At 48.0% G+C, this 15,475-nt stretch overlaps 1 protein-coding gene across 4 annotated transcripts in view; it reads right to left on the bottom strand.

Annotated features, from left to right (window-relative positions):
* UTRN (utrophin) overlaps window positions 1–15,475 on the bottom strand; it is a 1,396,454-nt gene that overhangs the window by 389,059 nt on the left and 991,920 nt on the right. For all 4 annotated transcript variants that reach the window (XM_085612275.1, XM_085612279.1, XM_085612276.1 and 1 more), the window contains one exon: window positions 1,869–1,998. In XM_085612275.1, the coding sequence (XP_085468401.1) occupies window positions 1,869–1,998 (130 nt within the window). The remainder of the gene's footprint in view (window positions 1–1,868; window positions 1,999–15,475) is intronic.

Raw genomic sequence — 15,475 nt, 5'->3', positions numbered from 1 at the left:
TTGGGGGATGTGGCCTAACCGCTACAGCGGTCGATCTCGAAGCCAGGGGCGTAACACAGGACCCCGCAGCCCCCACGGTGCGGGGGGGCCCCAAGCTCCAAGGGGCTCCCTCAGCACTGCACTCTGGCCGGAGAGCTCCTGATGGAGCCCGGAGGGGGCCCCTCTACGTATCGTGCAGAGAGGCCCCCTCACTGTTCGTTACGCCTGTGCTCGAAGCTAGGGAACCGGGTTAAAGTCTTGGCACTTGGCAGGGACGTTCAATATCCTGTGATTCTGGGCAAATTACGTAATCTCCACATGCCTAAGAAAATTAATGTATCCATCTGTAACGCAACTGGTGCTCTTGTAAAGTGCTCTAATACCTTCGGGTCGAGATCGCGCTATATAAAACTAAAAAAAGAAACAATTGGTGTGAGGGCACATATCACATGACTGATGATAGATCAAGTGATGCTATAAGCACTCATCTAAGTGATGGTGGGAACATCATTGTGAAGAATAAGGTGCACCCTTAACATCTTGCACAATAGGTCCCAAGGTAGTGTCTGTGCTCCGGAGCAAGGATGAGAGGGGAGGAACAGGAGGACATATTCCTCACCCCCTCCAAAGCCCAACACCAGCTCTCATGCATCGCTCGTTCTGCCTCACTGCAACAGTCACTTGATGTCAAGCTCTGGCATTATAATAACAAGTCAGCATTCTACTTGCGACTATGTTGCTCAGGTTTGTACTTAGGGGTCCGTGTCTATTAAAGCATGTGGTACAAGATCAAAATGGAAACATTTCAGGCTGTAAATCCGTATGGATTTCAGCCAGTAATTTTCCCTGGAAGCGATAAAATGCAGATTCTGATCCCATGAATGTCCCGTGAATGTCTGGAACATTCACGGATAACAAGTTTGGGCTATACACTGATTCCATATGTCCACGATGGCCGCCTCTAACTGTTTCATTGGGGTGATCGCACTTTGCAACATAAGGGTGTAGCCAGCCGGGGACTATGTCTTGGCCTCTTTTCTTTCCCTGCCTACGTCCCATACCCGGTTATACCACCACTATGACAAACTGTGTGCCCTGAGGCATGGGGGGTGGTATATGTTTCAGGGGATGGTATTGTTGGATCTTGATTGTATGTTTTTTAGATACATTCTTTTTGTGTATACCCATTTAGAGTTCTACTTGCTGGGAAAGCCTGTTGAAAGTCGAGTTGGACCTTGCCTACATAATTAGGGTAAGGTAAAGGTAGATGCTCACTGTGACCACACAACACACGTTTTGCATTGAAGGTGGTAGACACTGGTGTTGTACACTGAACTTGAGGCACTAACATTTTTTTTACTATATCTTTTCCTTATTTGTATGTCTTTTACAGTGCCATCTGGCCCACTCAAGATGCTGGTGCTACAAGTACAGCTGGTCAGCTGTTTGTATGGCCTACTTATACAATGATTATTGTTATTATTTAATGTATCACACATTATACATAGCAGAGTGATTTACAACTTTGATCTTGATGAATGCCTTGAACTAAACTGTTGTACAGGGCAACTACAAACGCAATGTTTGTTAACCGCCACCGTAGGCCCTTGCATGTGCTGTTAATATTACTTTGTATTCTCCATGGTTTAGAGCTTTGAAGTTGTGTTAACTGACAAACAGTGCCTTGGGAAATAACAAATAGGTTCATTTGTTTGGACTCTCTACCTGCCATTTTCAGAAGGTCTAGCTGACATACCCAGAGGCAACCAAACCTTCACAGGTCACAGACACACAAGGCGCTCGATTGTTGCGAAAGATAAAGAACTGTCGAACTCAATATATAGGTTTTGTACTTAGCATTTTCCCTCAACAAATCACATGCAACTCACCTGCTTTAGGGAGTAAATTTCTTCGCGGTTCCTCTGGGCCCTCGATAGGTTGCTCGGCTAAGAAGACTCGTGCTTGGTCCACGGTGTTCAATATGGTCTGCTCTTTTTCCTTTAACTCCCGCCTCAGAATCTGAAGTAAGTGAGATCATTCATTTAAAATGCAGCCTAGAACTGTGGACAGTTGTTAATGTACAAGACACATTCACATTACATGTTTCTAAAAATCACAACACTCACATAATTCAAAGAATATAACTGAAAATGTGCGTTTAGAGGATTAGTTTAATAGAACAGCTCGAGCCAAAATGGCAGATATACGACGTAGAAACGAAACGCGAAAACAATAAAAAGTACCATTAGTTTTTTTTATGTAGCACATTTGGTACAGATTTCACTGTTTTACACTGCTACACAACTATGACAACTCATAAGCAAGGGAAAGATGACAGGGTGAGCCACGCCCACCCAGATTTGAACTTGTGAACTCGATTTAACACTTATATTTCTGAAGAAGGCCTATGAACTCACTGAAACAGACCTTACACCTGGTATAACGTAGTATGTAAGAAACTTTTGCACAACTGATGGATGTCTCTATAATTTAGAAGATTCTCATTTAAGGTTGAAATATAAATGAATGCCTGAAAAGGCACTATCACTGAAACGGATGGAAATCTGAGGGTAATCTTAGGAAATATCCCAAAATCAATATTAAAATTGCAATACCCCTTGCGCGTCGCTAGGCGTCGTCTGCGGCTCCGCGTCCGTCGTTGGCGTTGTGCGCCGGTATGACGTCGTCGGAGTACTTAGACGCCGCCCTCGCGCACTGACGTCAGTTCTTGTACACAGCTTTCCGCGCCAGGGACGCTGAGCCATGCAAGAGACAGACACTGGTGCCAAAAATAAAATCTAGGGGCCTGAAAAGGATAACCTTAACCCTAGATGTCGGTTCGCAGAATGGGGAGGCTAGGTGGGTCGGTGAGAAATCTAACTAACTAATGTTTCTTACAGATACATCGTTACCGAAGGTAAGTAACTTGTTCATCTGAAAGAAACACGTTAGTTAGATTCCTCACCTTAGAATAGATACCCCAGCAATACCAACCCCGGTGGTGGGTCTGCGAGCCAAGATCACACCAGAAAGTCCTGGAGAACAGAACGGCCAAAGTGGCCATCCCTTCGGACTTGGCAGTCCAGGCAGTAATGTCTCGCAATCGTGTGCAGCGAAGCCCACGTTGCCGCCTGACAGATGTCTTGCAAGGGGACTCCCCATCCCAGTGCAGTCGTGGCCCCTGTGGCCCGAGTAGAATGGGCCTGCAGCCCAACAGGAACCTTTTTCGCCAAAGAATAGCAGGTCTTAATACACAACACAACCCACCAAGAGATGGTCCGCTTGTGTACAGCTTTACCCTTGTTAGCCCCTACGTATCCAACAAAAAGTTGGTCGTCCACCTGGAACTGTCTTGTGCGGTCCAAATAAAAGGATAGCGCACGTTTTGGGTCCAGACGGTGGAGCCTCTCTTCATCTTTTGAAGGATGCGGAGGCGGAAAGAAGGTGGGCAGCGTGACAGATTGCCCGATGTGAAAGGGAGTCACGACTTTAGGCAGGAAAGAAGGACGTGTCCGGAGGACAACTTTGTCCGGATGAACTGAAAGGAAGGGAGGCTTAGATGACAAAGCCTGAAGCTCACCCACCCGCCTAGCGGAGGTGATTGCTACCAAGAAAGCAGTTTTCAAAGTCAAAAGACGGATGGGACAGTTATGAAGGGGCTCAAAGGGAGCGCACATCAGAAAAGTGAGAACAAGGTTCAAGTCCCACTGAGGCATTACGAAAGGAACAGGAGGGTACATATGAGTAATGCCCTTGAGAAAGCATGAAACAGGGGACTTGAAAAGAGAAGGCTGATCAGGAAGCCGTAGGAAGGCAGAGATAGCAGCAAGATAACCTTTCAAGGTGCCCAGAGCAGAGCCCTGCTGGGCCAAGGAAAGAAGAAAGAAGAGAACCTCAGAAAGAGGGGCGGAAAGGGGATCCACAGCCTTTGCTGTGCACCATGCCACAAATTTGACATCACAGACTTCAGGAGGCAAGTCAAATGGCATCAACTGCCGCCGCTCAATCTCCACGCATGTAGGTGGAGGCTGGACAGGTTCGGGTGGAGGACCGTCCCCTGCTGCTGCGACAGAAGATCCTCCTGAAGAGGCAGTCGTATCGGGGAATCGATGGACATACTGAGTAGCTCGGGATACCAGTACCTTCGTGCCCAATCCGGAGCCACCAAGATGACTTGGGCCCGGTCGCTCCTGATCTTCTTCAGCACTCTGGGCAGAAGTGGTATAGGCGGAAAGGCGTACGACAGACCGCAACTCCACTCGCGACGAAAAGCGTCTCCGAGCGAGTGCCGCCTTGGAAACTCCAACACGCAGAACTGCTGACATTGCGCGTTCTCTTCGGAGGCGAATAGATGAGTTCGTCCGCTCTGGCGTTCAGAGAGCCCGCCAGATGTTGAACCACTAGGGTGATGCCCTGGTGTTCCAGCCATGTCCAGAGGCGCAGGGCCGCCTGACAAAGGGTCCACGACCCCACCCCGCCCTGTTTGTTGCAATACCACATGGCGGTGGTGTTGTCTGTGAACACCTGCACGACACTTCCCCGGACAGAGGGAAGGAAGGCTTTCAGTGCAAGTCGGATCGCCCTCAGCTCCAAAAGGTTGATATGGAGCAGAGTCTCCGCCGGAGACCAGAGTCCTCTGATCTCCGCCTCTCCCATATGGCCCCCCCATCCCAGGAGGGACGCATCCGTCACTACCACGTGCTCCGGTTGGGGAAGGGAGAGGGATCTGCCGGTGACCCAATCGCAATTCGTGAGCCACCACTGCAGCTGTTTCGCAGTGCCCTCCGAGATCAAGACGTGGTCGGACAGGTTGCCTTGATGCGCCCACTGAAACTTCAGGTCCCACTGCAGAGCCTGCATCCGTCATCTGGCGTGAGGTACTAACAGGATGCAGGAGGCCATCAGCCCCAGAAGCTGCAGCACCAACCTGACCGAAATCCAGGACAGAGGCCGGAAGATGGGAATCAGGGCTCGAATGTCCAGGACCCGCTGTTCCGGCGGATAGACCCGGAACTGCGCCGAATCGAGAACCGCCCCTATGAAAAGGAGTCTTTGGGAGGGACACAGATGCGACTTCGGCACATTGATGGAGAACCCCAGCGAATGCAGGAGGTCTGCCGTAGTCTGGAGGTGGGAGACGACATGCTGGGGCGAGCCCGCCTTTAACAGCCAGTCGTCGAGGTAGGGGAAGACTGGGACCCCAGATCTGCGCAGATGAGCTGCGACCACCGCCATCACTTACGTGAACACCCGAGGGGCACTGGTGAGGCCGAAGGGGAGCACGGTGAACTGAAAGTGCTCCTGACCCACCGTGAACCGCAGGTAACCCCGGTGGGCCGGCAGGACGGGGATGTGGATATAAGCGTCCTGCAAGTCCAAACCTACCATCCAGTCTCCAGGGTCTAGGGCAGCAAGAACCTGAGCTAAAGTTAGCATCTTGAACCGTTCCTTCCGGAGGAAGGCGTTCACGCTTCTGAGATCCAAGATCGGGCGTAGGCCCCCTTTGCCCTTCTTGGGAACCAGAAAGTAGTGGGAATAGCAACCACGACCTACTTCTGGACCAGGAACGCGCTCGACGGCCTCTTTGGCCAAGAGGGCCGAAAACGCCTCCCGGAGAAGATGCAAATGATCCCCCGACATACGGTGGTTCTGTGGTGGCATGGCTGGAGGGGTCGTCTCGAAGGGGAGGGAGTAGCCCCTTCGGACGATTGGCAGCACCCACCTGTCCGAAGTGATGGAGCGCCAGTGGAGCAGGTGATGGCGAACTCTGCCCCCCACTGGCGTTGAATGGGCCTGAAAGCTCGGACTAGGAGGGCTTTGAGGCGGATGCTGCCGGGGTGGATGTGGACTGACTGGCACGTTGTCCTCCAGAACCGCCTCGGCGGAAACCATGTCCACGACCGCGTGCAGGTTGGTTCTGCGGCCAGTGGCTGGGCGGACGTGAGGAGGCACCCCTTCCTTGGCCACAAAAGGGGCGAAAGGCGGAAGTTTGCGGCCGCGGGCCGAAAGACCCAAGGACTTGGCCGTGAACCGGGCCAGCGCACTGTCCGCCTTCTCGCCAAAAAGGCGAGTGCCATCGAAGGGCATGTCCATGAGGGAGCTTGGACATCCCCTGAAACGACGTGGACCTCAGCCAGGCGTAATGCCGAAGCGCTACCGTGGTGGAAATCGCCTGACCCAGCGAGTCCGTGGTGTCTAGCCCACATCTAATGGCGTGCCGCGCTGCATCTCGCCCGTTAGCAAGTGCTTGGGTGAGTCGCTCCCGGGCCTCCTCCGGGCACAAGGGCAGCACGTCCTCCACCGTATCCCACAGCGAGTGGGAATAACGGTCCAAAAGGCAAGCGGTATTTAAAGACCGCAGTCCCAAACTCAGGGACGAGAACAGTTTCTTACCAAACTGCTCCAACCTCTTGGATTCCCTATCCGGAGGAGCGGACAGGAAGGAGGATTGGGATGTCGAGGCCTGGATAACCAGGCTCTCGGGGGTGGGGTGGTGGGAGAGGAATGTGGGGTCGCCCGGAGCAGGGCGGTGGCGCCGGGCAACGTTCCTGTCCACAGGAGGGACTGTGGAGGGCTTAGACCAAGTGCCCTAGAGAACGTCAATGAGGGCCTCATTAAACTGCAGCAAAGGCTCAGTGGAGCTTGCTGTCGGTTGAAGGACCTCGGTGAGGACGTTAGTCCTCACAGCCACAGCAGGCAACTCGAGCCCTAGGGCTTCGGCTGCCTTGCGCAGCACCACAGAAAAGGCTGCACCTTCCTCCGAGGCCACAGTCGGAGGAGAGATGAATCCAGCATCTGGAGAGGTATCCAAACCGCTGGCGTTCCCCAATTCCTCTGCCCAGTCCTGAGACAATTGGGCCTGTTCGGCCAGAGGGTCCTGAGACCCCTCCCAGTCGCCCTCATCATCCGATTCCTGGTAGACAGGAGGAATGATCGGAGCCGGACGGTGGATGAAGCGGTCACCCATCGGCGCCGGTAACGACGTCGGACGGCGCCGTACCGGCACCGGGTCTGGAACAGGGCTAAACTGAGGCTCGACGCCGTGCGGGGACGGCGTCGAGGGTGGAACCGGTGTCGGCGCTGGCGGAGGAGGCGTCGTGAGGTCAACCGGCGCCGGCAGAGATCCAGGCCTGGATCCCTCGGGGACCTGCGGCGTCGGGGCCGGAGCCCTCGACGGCGCCGGGGCCAGAGCCGCCGGCACGCGAGGTCGCCCAGTCAACCCTGCAGGCCCGAAGGCGCGCCGGCAGGCGTCGACGGCGGAGCCAGAGTCCTCATGGCCGAGAGGAAGGCACTGACCTCCGTCGGAGTCGCGTCAGTCCCAGGGACCGGAGGGTATGGAGACGAGCGCGGCTTCTGCGGCTCCGATGGAGCCGCAGGGGTGGAACCACCCGGACCCTCGGCCGGGTCGCGCGACCGGCGCGGGGAGTCCGAAGAGCGAGGACGACGCTTGGACTTCTTAGAATGTTTGGAGTGACGGGACTTACCCGAAGATCCCGACGAGCGATGTCGATGGCTGCGGCTCCGCGAACGGTCCTTGGACCTCCTCCTGGACCGGGACCGAGAGCGACGCGGAGCCGAAGTGTCGAAGCTCGAGCAGCTTACGGGACCGCTCCCGCCTAGCCTTCGACGTCAAGGCCAGACAGTCGGGGCATGACTCCGCATCATGGTCGGCCCCCAGGCAGTACAGGCACCAGCGATGGTGATCCGTTACCAACATAAGTCGGTGACAGGCGTCACAATGCTTGAATCCAGGCATCCTACCGGCACCAGATGTCGAGTCGAGTAACCAAAAGAGGTCAAAAAGTTAGTCAAAAAGTGACTGGGGGTAAGCTCTTCCCGGATCGGCGCTTACTGGCCGATCCGGTGAGGGTGGCGTCTAAGTACTCCGATGACGTCATTCCTGCGCACGATGCCAACGACGGACGCGGAGCCGCAGACGACGCCTAGCGATGCGCAAGGGGTATTGCTACAAAATCTTTCCGGATCCAGCCTGACGTCTGGGGATATTCTAAGGTGAGGAATCTAACTAACGTGTTTCTTTCAGATCCATGTGCCATGCACCATGTTGTGTATGGCACACGGTGCATGGAAGTGAGTGGGGACAAATGCAAAAAGAACTATTGATGGACAGAATGCAGAACAATTGGGATCTGAGATCCTGGTGGAGACGGCGGTCAAGACTCTGACTGCTGTGGTCTGACCTTCAGCATTAAAATGCGGTGGTCGGACCAAAGGGCTGGTGGCTGTCAGATGGCCACTGACGACGGCAGTCCAACAGCCATCAAAATGAGGCCCTAAATTTCTAAAATTGAAAAGTCTACTTCAAAACAACTATATATATAAATATATGTATATATATATGTATATATATATATATATACACACACTAAATAAAATAACTTTATGCACAAATCGAGGATATATATATATATGGTCAATTTCAGAGTTTTTTTAGAGTTTAAAACGCTACATTTTTACCGAATATTTTACATAACTATAATGTTACTTCGACCTTTTGTTTTTTTCAGTGACTTTCTAGTTTTTTTTACATGAAGTAATATTTAATCACCATACGTTAATACTACCCCCAACATGCACGGCCTCTGGCCCCGCGTGGCAGGGGTTGTTAGGCCCTCAATACCCCATCCACCAGGGCCGCTATTAAAATTAAGTGGGGGCGCACAGCCCCTCTCTCCGCACCTTGTAAGGCCCTAGGGACCCCCCCCCCCTTCCTTGAGGCTTGATAGGCCCCTAGAAAAAATGTTTGAAAATTAAAGGGAGGGGGGCCATGTAGTCCCCTTTCTCGAGGCTTGATAGGTCACCCAGGGCCACTAATTAAAATTAAGGACCTGGGGACACCATCCTACAGGGACCAGTCCATTTTTTAGGGGGAGGGGCTAGCAGCCCCCCACCAGAGCCACTTTTGGCCCCAGGGTACCCCATACCCCAGGGCCTGACCAATAATGGGTGGGTGCACTGGTGCCCACCCAGGGCACACACCACACTATTATTGGGAGGCGCGAGGGGGATTCTCCAAGGACCTGCAGCCGCAGCCAGCTCCTGAGATCCAGCGAAAGCCGGCATTGCTCTCACCCACAGGAAGCAGCTAATAATGCTGTTCCTTGTGGCGGAACAATCTTTTCATCTATTTCACTGCCCGCTTCAGTGTGGGCAGGGAACCAGATGAAAAGTCGACTCCCAGCATGCAGGAGCATTTCTCTAGCTCCCAACCGCTGGGAGCAGACTTGGTATTTGCTCCCGCTTGGCGGGAGATTTGAAATTGCTCTTGCCAAGTGAAAGCAAACAGAGTTTTCCTGCCCCACTACCCCTTTTGAAAAATACATCCAGGCCTTGGGCAAAGGGGTGCCTGGGGCCAAAATCAGTCCGTGGAGGGGTCCGCATACCCAACCACTTAAGAAATACTGCTGGGCCCCAAGAAATGGGGGTCCCCGGGCCGAAATCTGTTTCAGTGCTTCAAGTTGTAGCGGTGTCAAAAGTTCCCATGTGAATATGAATAGGGAGAACGCATTTTGGACCCCCTTTTTCTCAATCCCCGCTTGACAGATCACCCAAAAACTTTCCTGCTTAAACTAAGGAAAAGAAAGCACTTTTTTACGAAAGTTTTGTGAACATTCGTCAAACGATGCCAAAGTTATTAGCAACACAAAATACATTTGCTATGGAAACACGATCCTAACTATACTATATGCATTCACACATACGCACAATATTTGGTGAAAATCTGCAAACTATGTACGAATGTGGACAATCCATAATAATGCAGAAATGTTGTGGCCACAGAACCACATACATCCACTGGCTCTCCCCAATATCAATAGTTTATCAAGAATTGTTTTACGAAAGATAAACAAAACCTAAACACTCGAACTCCAACCGGTGCCGATTTGTAGCTGCACTTTGAAGAAAAGAAATTTCCAAGCTAACTACCCCAAAAAATATACAATATAAACATACATAGAAACTTGTTGGATCATATATTACCAGCGCATGCTTCTGGTGACATTTACAAACCACCCAGCTTTTGGCTTATAGGCTTATGATATAACCAGAATCTTTTGATGACAAAGCTGAACAATATTACACAGTTACTCATCATATTTACTCTGTATATATTATGTATAAATAATATGAGACTTTACAGAACCTACACAGATTATGTATAAATAATATGAGATTTTACAGAACCTACACAGATCGATTGGATGCCTTTTTTCTGTATTCTTTGAAGTCCAAGATACATGACTACATCCCTGCCCGCACCTTGCGTTCCTCTTCTGAACACTTGGCCAAAGTCCCATGTATCTGCCGGCTCAGAATGGGCAGCAGATTGTTCTCCTACCTGGGGCCAGTTAGCTGGAACAAGCTCCCTAGGAAGCTGCGTTTAACATGGGATCTCCTTGTCTTTAAGGAAAAATTGAAGTCTTGGCTTTTCCGACAATCTGTATAGTTCTTCTCCGTAGGTGCTGTCCTGTCTTTTAGCGCAGAAACACTCATGGGAGTAGCTGTGCGCTGTATAAATTTATATAACATAATATTTATATATCATATAACAAGATCTTTGTATCAGACTTATGTTGGCCGTGGGATGGTGATGATAAAATAAGGTTTATGTGGTAACAGTTACTTCTGGCCAAAAATATAACGCAACACAAAGATGTTTTATGAAACTGGCATGTATGTATAATGACTTAATCAACACTTTTTTTATTTAAAACAGTGATTGAAATCTCCTTCACCTAAAAATCCAAGATTTCTGTATGCGCACACAAAATTATTCTGAAAGCCCAACAGTACACAACAGTGCGTGAAAGTCATACGGATGTGTCTGCAATGGGACTTTTATAAATTTAACTAAGGCTCTATCCCATCCCACTGAGCTCTCACTCATGATCCCACATCTACTGAGTTGCGTTCTATGTCTTCTGAACAAGAGTGGTGTCGCTTTGGTTTCCAATCCCTTTTCTCAAAAGGATTAGTGATTCTGCAACCAGCGGCAGTAGATTCAAGAGTGTGTATCAATGGAGAATACACCACGGAAGAAAAGAACTGACCTCCAAACAAAGGTGATTTTTTAATGTACTTCAAAGGAGACTTCTTGTTAACTGGGAATCTACACACATTGAGTGACAATCAAAGAATAATAAAGTCATCGCCTGGTAGTAGAAAACAGCCGGTCTTGTTCAAAAAATCCAAAAGAATTTAACAACAGTAGAGTTTAATAACGGTTAACACATGAATCTGGACGACCAGACAAAAATTAGCCGAATAACGCCGAGGACAGCATAACACACTGGTCAACTCTGCCTTTTGCCTCAAAGACAAGCCATGTTTGAAACAGAACGTTGTGTGAGGATATGGTGAACAGGTCAGATGCCGCCTAGGGCACAGGAAGGCAGAGTGGTTAGCAAAACTTATTGCATACCCATCTTTTGAGTGAACGAGATGAGGGAAAGAGCAGGAAAGTGGTGAAGACGACTGCAGTGTGTTAATGTTAGTGCTGAGTTAAGTAAATAGAAGTCCAGTGCTGCTGTTGGCCAGGGGCCACATGTAAAGGTAAGGAGTACCACATGGGTCCCCTGGACCGTACTTTGAGTGTCACTGCTTTAAGGAATCAAGGCAACGTCACTCGCTGTATGCTAAAAAAAAAAAGGAAGTCCAAACGTGAATTAAATACTTAAAGGAGGATGCGAGCTTAGTTTATGAAATCAAATAAAGTGCATCTGAAGTGACTTCATTAATAATAGTCAATTAAGCGTGAACTATAAAAAATGATGAACTACTTCCCTGAGCAATGGGATCACAAAGTACTTCTCAAAGCGGTCACACTAACAGCAGTACCGCGAATGCACGTCACTCTGTCAACAGTGCTTTGTCCTCTGCGCCCCGGAAAGTGACCTAACGTCCTAAATGCTGAGCCAACTTGTAACTAGGAACCGAGCCAATGATGAGTTAAGGATGTGGGATCTGTTCTTAATCAGGGAGCGGCTATTATCTGAGATTTCCAATATCACCATCTCCCTGGATTGGTAACCAGGGCTTACTTTACATCAGACGTGTGCACCGTAGTATTGTGGCCACCAGCACCATCAGATCAATGCTTACATGTGTGCAGCAGCATGCTAAGTCACAGAAGCAGTCACTGGTCTACGGTAAAAAGCGCAATCCGTAACTCACACGACAGACATGCAGACCATAACAAGCAGTCCAAATGCAATACTTGTGACTTCACAATATTTACCCCAGTCAGAAACACCTGGAAGCACAACGTAACTGAGTAAGAATGCCTACTCAAACCAATTAATACTACATTTGTAGCTGTTTCGTTCATAGTGGTAAGGACAGTATATGTAATCTCAACTGTAAGATTGTTTAGGACATTTATAATTGCATCTGTCACATCAAGGGAGGGGTGATAAGTAATGCATTTGGAGTGCAATTTATGGTTTGCATGTCTGTCGTGAGAGTTATGAATTGCAGTCCTAACCACAACTTCCACATTTCAGTGATTTTCTTTTAATCTGCAACCATTACAACACTTTAACTGGGTTTTTAGTGGATTTATAAGGTATTTCTTTAATCATATGTTAATGTTTTGATCATATATGTATATACAAATTATACACAATGTACTTCTCCTTCTTTTACTCCAGTCTTTTGATAGTATACATGAACATGGTTAATCTGCCTTGGATACTAGAAAGAGAACTCGAAATGGCAAATCCTAAAACTCTATATTTATTTACTTTTTTGGTTGTACATGCTCCCTATGCCTCTAAATTATTTGCAACGTCTTAGCTGTTGTAGAGATATTTCATTCAAGCGAAGTTAAATAAAGTGCGACAACAGCGTGCTATTGCTGTGTTAAAAACATTTACTGTTAAGGACCAGGGATTGAGGAGAGTTCACTGATTCACTCGTTGGAGGTATTAGCCAATAAGGAAGGCGCTGGCTGTCACTGTGAACAATGTAACTTTACAGGAAGGCACAGGCTCCAATGGTCTATTCACCAGCATGGCCAGAAATAGATCGAGGTGGCACTGTAGTGGAGGTTTACAGCTGCATTTACATTGTCATATAGTTATCTAGCTCCTGATCGCCTCGTTGCAAAAATAGATTCACCAACAGTGCTTATGCTAGAGTGGCAACCAGATAACTTTTTTTTTAACAAGTGTGAACTCGAACAACAGATATTGGCCAATAAATGATATGACTGCTTATGGTACAAACCAGGAGATCCACATCACTGCGGTTCTGTTGCTGGATCCAAAACAGTAATTTTCTCTACCATTGGACACTGTCAGCATCATTCCTATGTGTGCACTACATCTATTGTAGATTGTACATGGTTCCTTTGGGCAAGACCGTGTTCTTTACCAATGCAAGCTTTAAGATCCCCAACTGGTGGGGGCATTGGAGAACCTGTTTTTCTCCTGTGACACTATATATATATCGGTGCCATTTATGGTTATAGGTCTTATTGATGTTGGGTTAAGAGATCATAACTTCCAAACTTGCAAGACCCCAGACCACTGCATACCTGTAGGGCTGAAGAGGTAATTATGAGTTTTATTGGACATCCCTGTTTCGTCCTAAAAGGTTTTCGGGGAGACTGGTAGAACGAGAGGGACTTACAGTCTCAGTTTCAGTTGCAGAGGACATGGGACTGAATGCATCGTCAAGTGAAGACTGATTCTTTGCATCGTCAAGGAAAGCGTGATTCTTTCCATCATCAAGTGAAGACTGATTCTTTGTATCGTCAAGGAAAGCGTGATTCTTTGCATCATCAAGTGAAGACTGATTGTTTGCATGGTCAGGGAAAGCGTGATTCTTTGCATCATCAAGTGAAGACCGATTCTTTGCATCGTCAAGTGAAGCTTGATTCTTTCCATCAAATGAAGACCGATTTTTTGCATTGTCAAGTGAAACCCGTTTATCTGTATCATCAATTGAAGACTGATTCTTTGCATTGCAAGGACATCCTGATTCTTTGTATCATCGAGCGATGCCTGATTCTTTACATTATCGAGCAGAGCCCGATTCTTTGTATCTTTGAGTGAAGCCCGATTATCTGTATAATTGTGTGAAGCCTGATGACTGCAGATTGTAAATTTGCTTATCACCTGAAGACTGATCAGTGCATCTTTGAGTGAAGACTGATCCTTTGTAACACTGAATTAAACCTGATTACGTGGATCATCGAATTAAGGTTGTTCATTTGCATCATAAAGTACAGATATTTTCTTCACACCAATGAGTTAGGCCTGATTCTTTGCATCATCTAGCAAAGCCTGATTCTATTCACCATCAACATCATCTTCATCCAGTGAAGACTAAACCCCTGCATCTTCAAATGAAGCTTGATTTATTGCCAATTCTTATCTGCTGCAATGCTTGGTACTTACCTCATCCGGATTTTCGTGTCTACGAGACAATGAGGGGATGCTAAGTATGCATGTCCTTATCAAGGAATGAGGTTTGTAATTTAATATTTATTTTTGAATACATGAAACCCCATCCACCTAACCCCTCCCTCCAGTTACTTGCTAACCACTTTGAAGCCACAAGAAAATTAAACAGTGTATAAAGCATGTTTGGGGGCACCTCAAATAAAACACTATCTCCTTTAGGTCCCAACCATGGAAATAAAGTGGGTTTGCCATACTGTTGTGGGTAACTGGGCACGTCACTATGTTACTTTTCATTCTGCTCGAGTATTGCTCACTAAAAGGATTTACAGCTAAAAGCTACCTTGCTCCTGAATGCAACAAGACATGCATTTGGACGAGTAAGAGGGAGACTGTAAGGTCAATCCTTAGCAAAGGGAAAATAAGAGCCTGAATCAGAATTGAATGGTAATAAAAATATATTTCAAAAATGTTCATTTCGAAGTACAAACAGCAGGACTCCAAAATCAGAATAGTCTAAGCATCTATAGTGAGACTCAGCGTTAGGTTATTTATCACTGAAATTACTAAGCACATCTCTGGAATAGTTCAATATGGAACCACCCTTTCTTATGGGGAGGCCCCACTCATGCTTTGTGGTGAGATAATTGCAATCGGCCATTAAAACCAAAGAAACCAAAGTAAGGCTTGTTGAAACCTATATCGAGGTGATGCAAGTAAAAGTGTGGGCAAAAGGGAGGAAATGCAAGATGGAGGAGATGCAAGTATGCGAGTTGGTAAAAGGACGGAAATTACAGGAAGTAGATCGGCGAGAGGGTGAAGTCACCTTCAATCTATCTCATTTGATTAGAGAAAGAGACCAGATGAGAGTTCAGAAATTGTGCGATTTGGAATCGAAGGTTAAACAGCTGGAAGACAGCATCAACTGCCTCCAAATTACACACGCCTCCATCATCCCAGGTAAGGAAGATTCAAATGAGAAGGTAACTCAATACACTTTTAAGTGTATGAGTCTAAATTACCGAATGAAGAGATTAAGTCCAGGTCAGCCAAATCCGCTCCTGATTTCC

The sequence above is a fragment of the Triturus cristatus genome, chromosome 6, assembly GCF_964204655.1.
Source record: "Triturus cristatus chromosome 6, aTriCri1.1, whole genome shotgun sequence".
Lineage (NCBI taxonomy): Eukaryota > Metazoa > Chordata > Amphibia > Caudata > Salamandridae > Triturus > Triturus cristatus.
The sequence above is the reverse complement of the archived record's forward strand: the minus strand, read 5'-3'. Positions and strand labels throughout refer to the sequence as shown.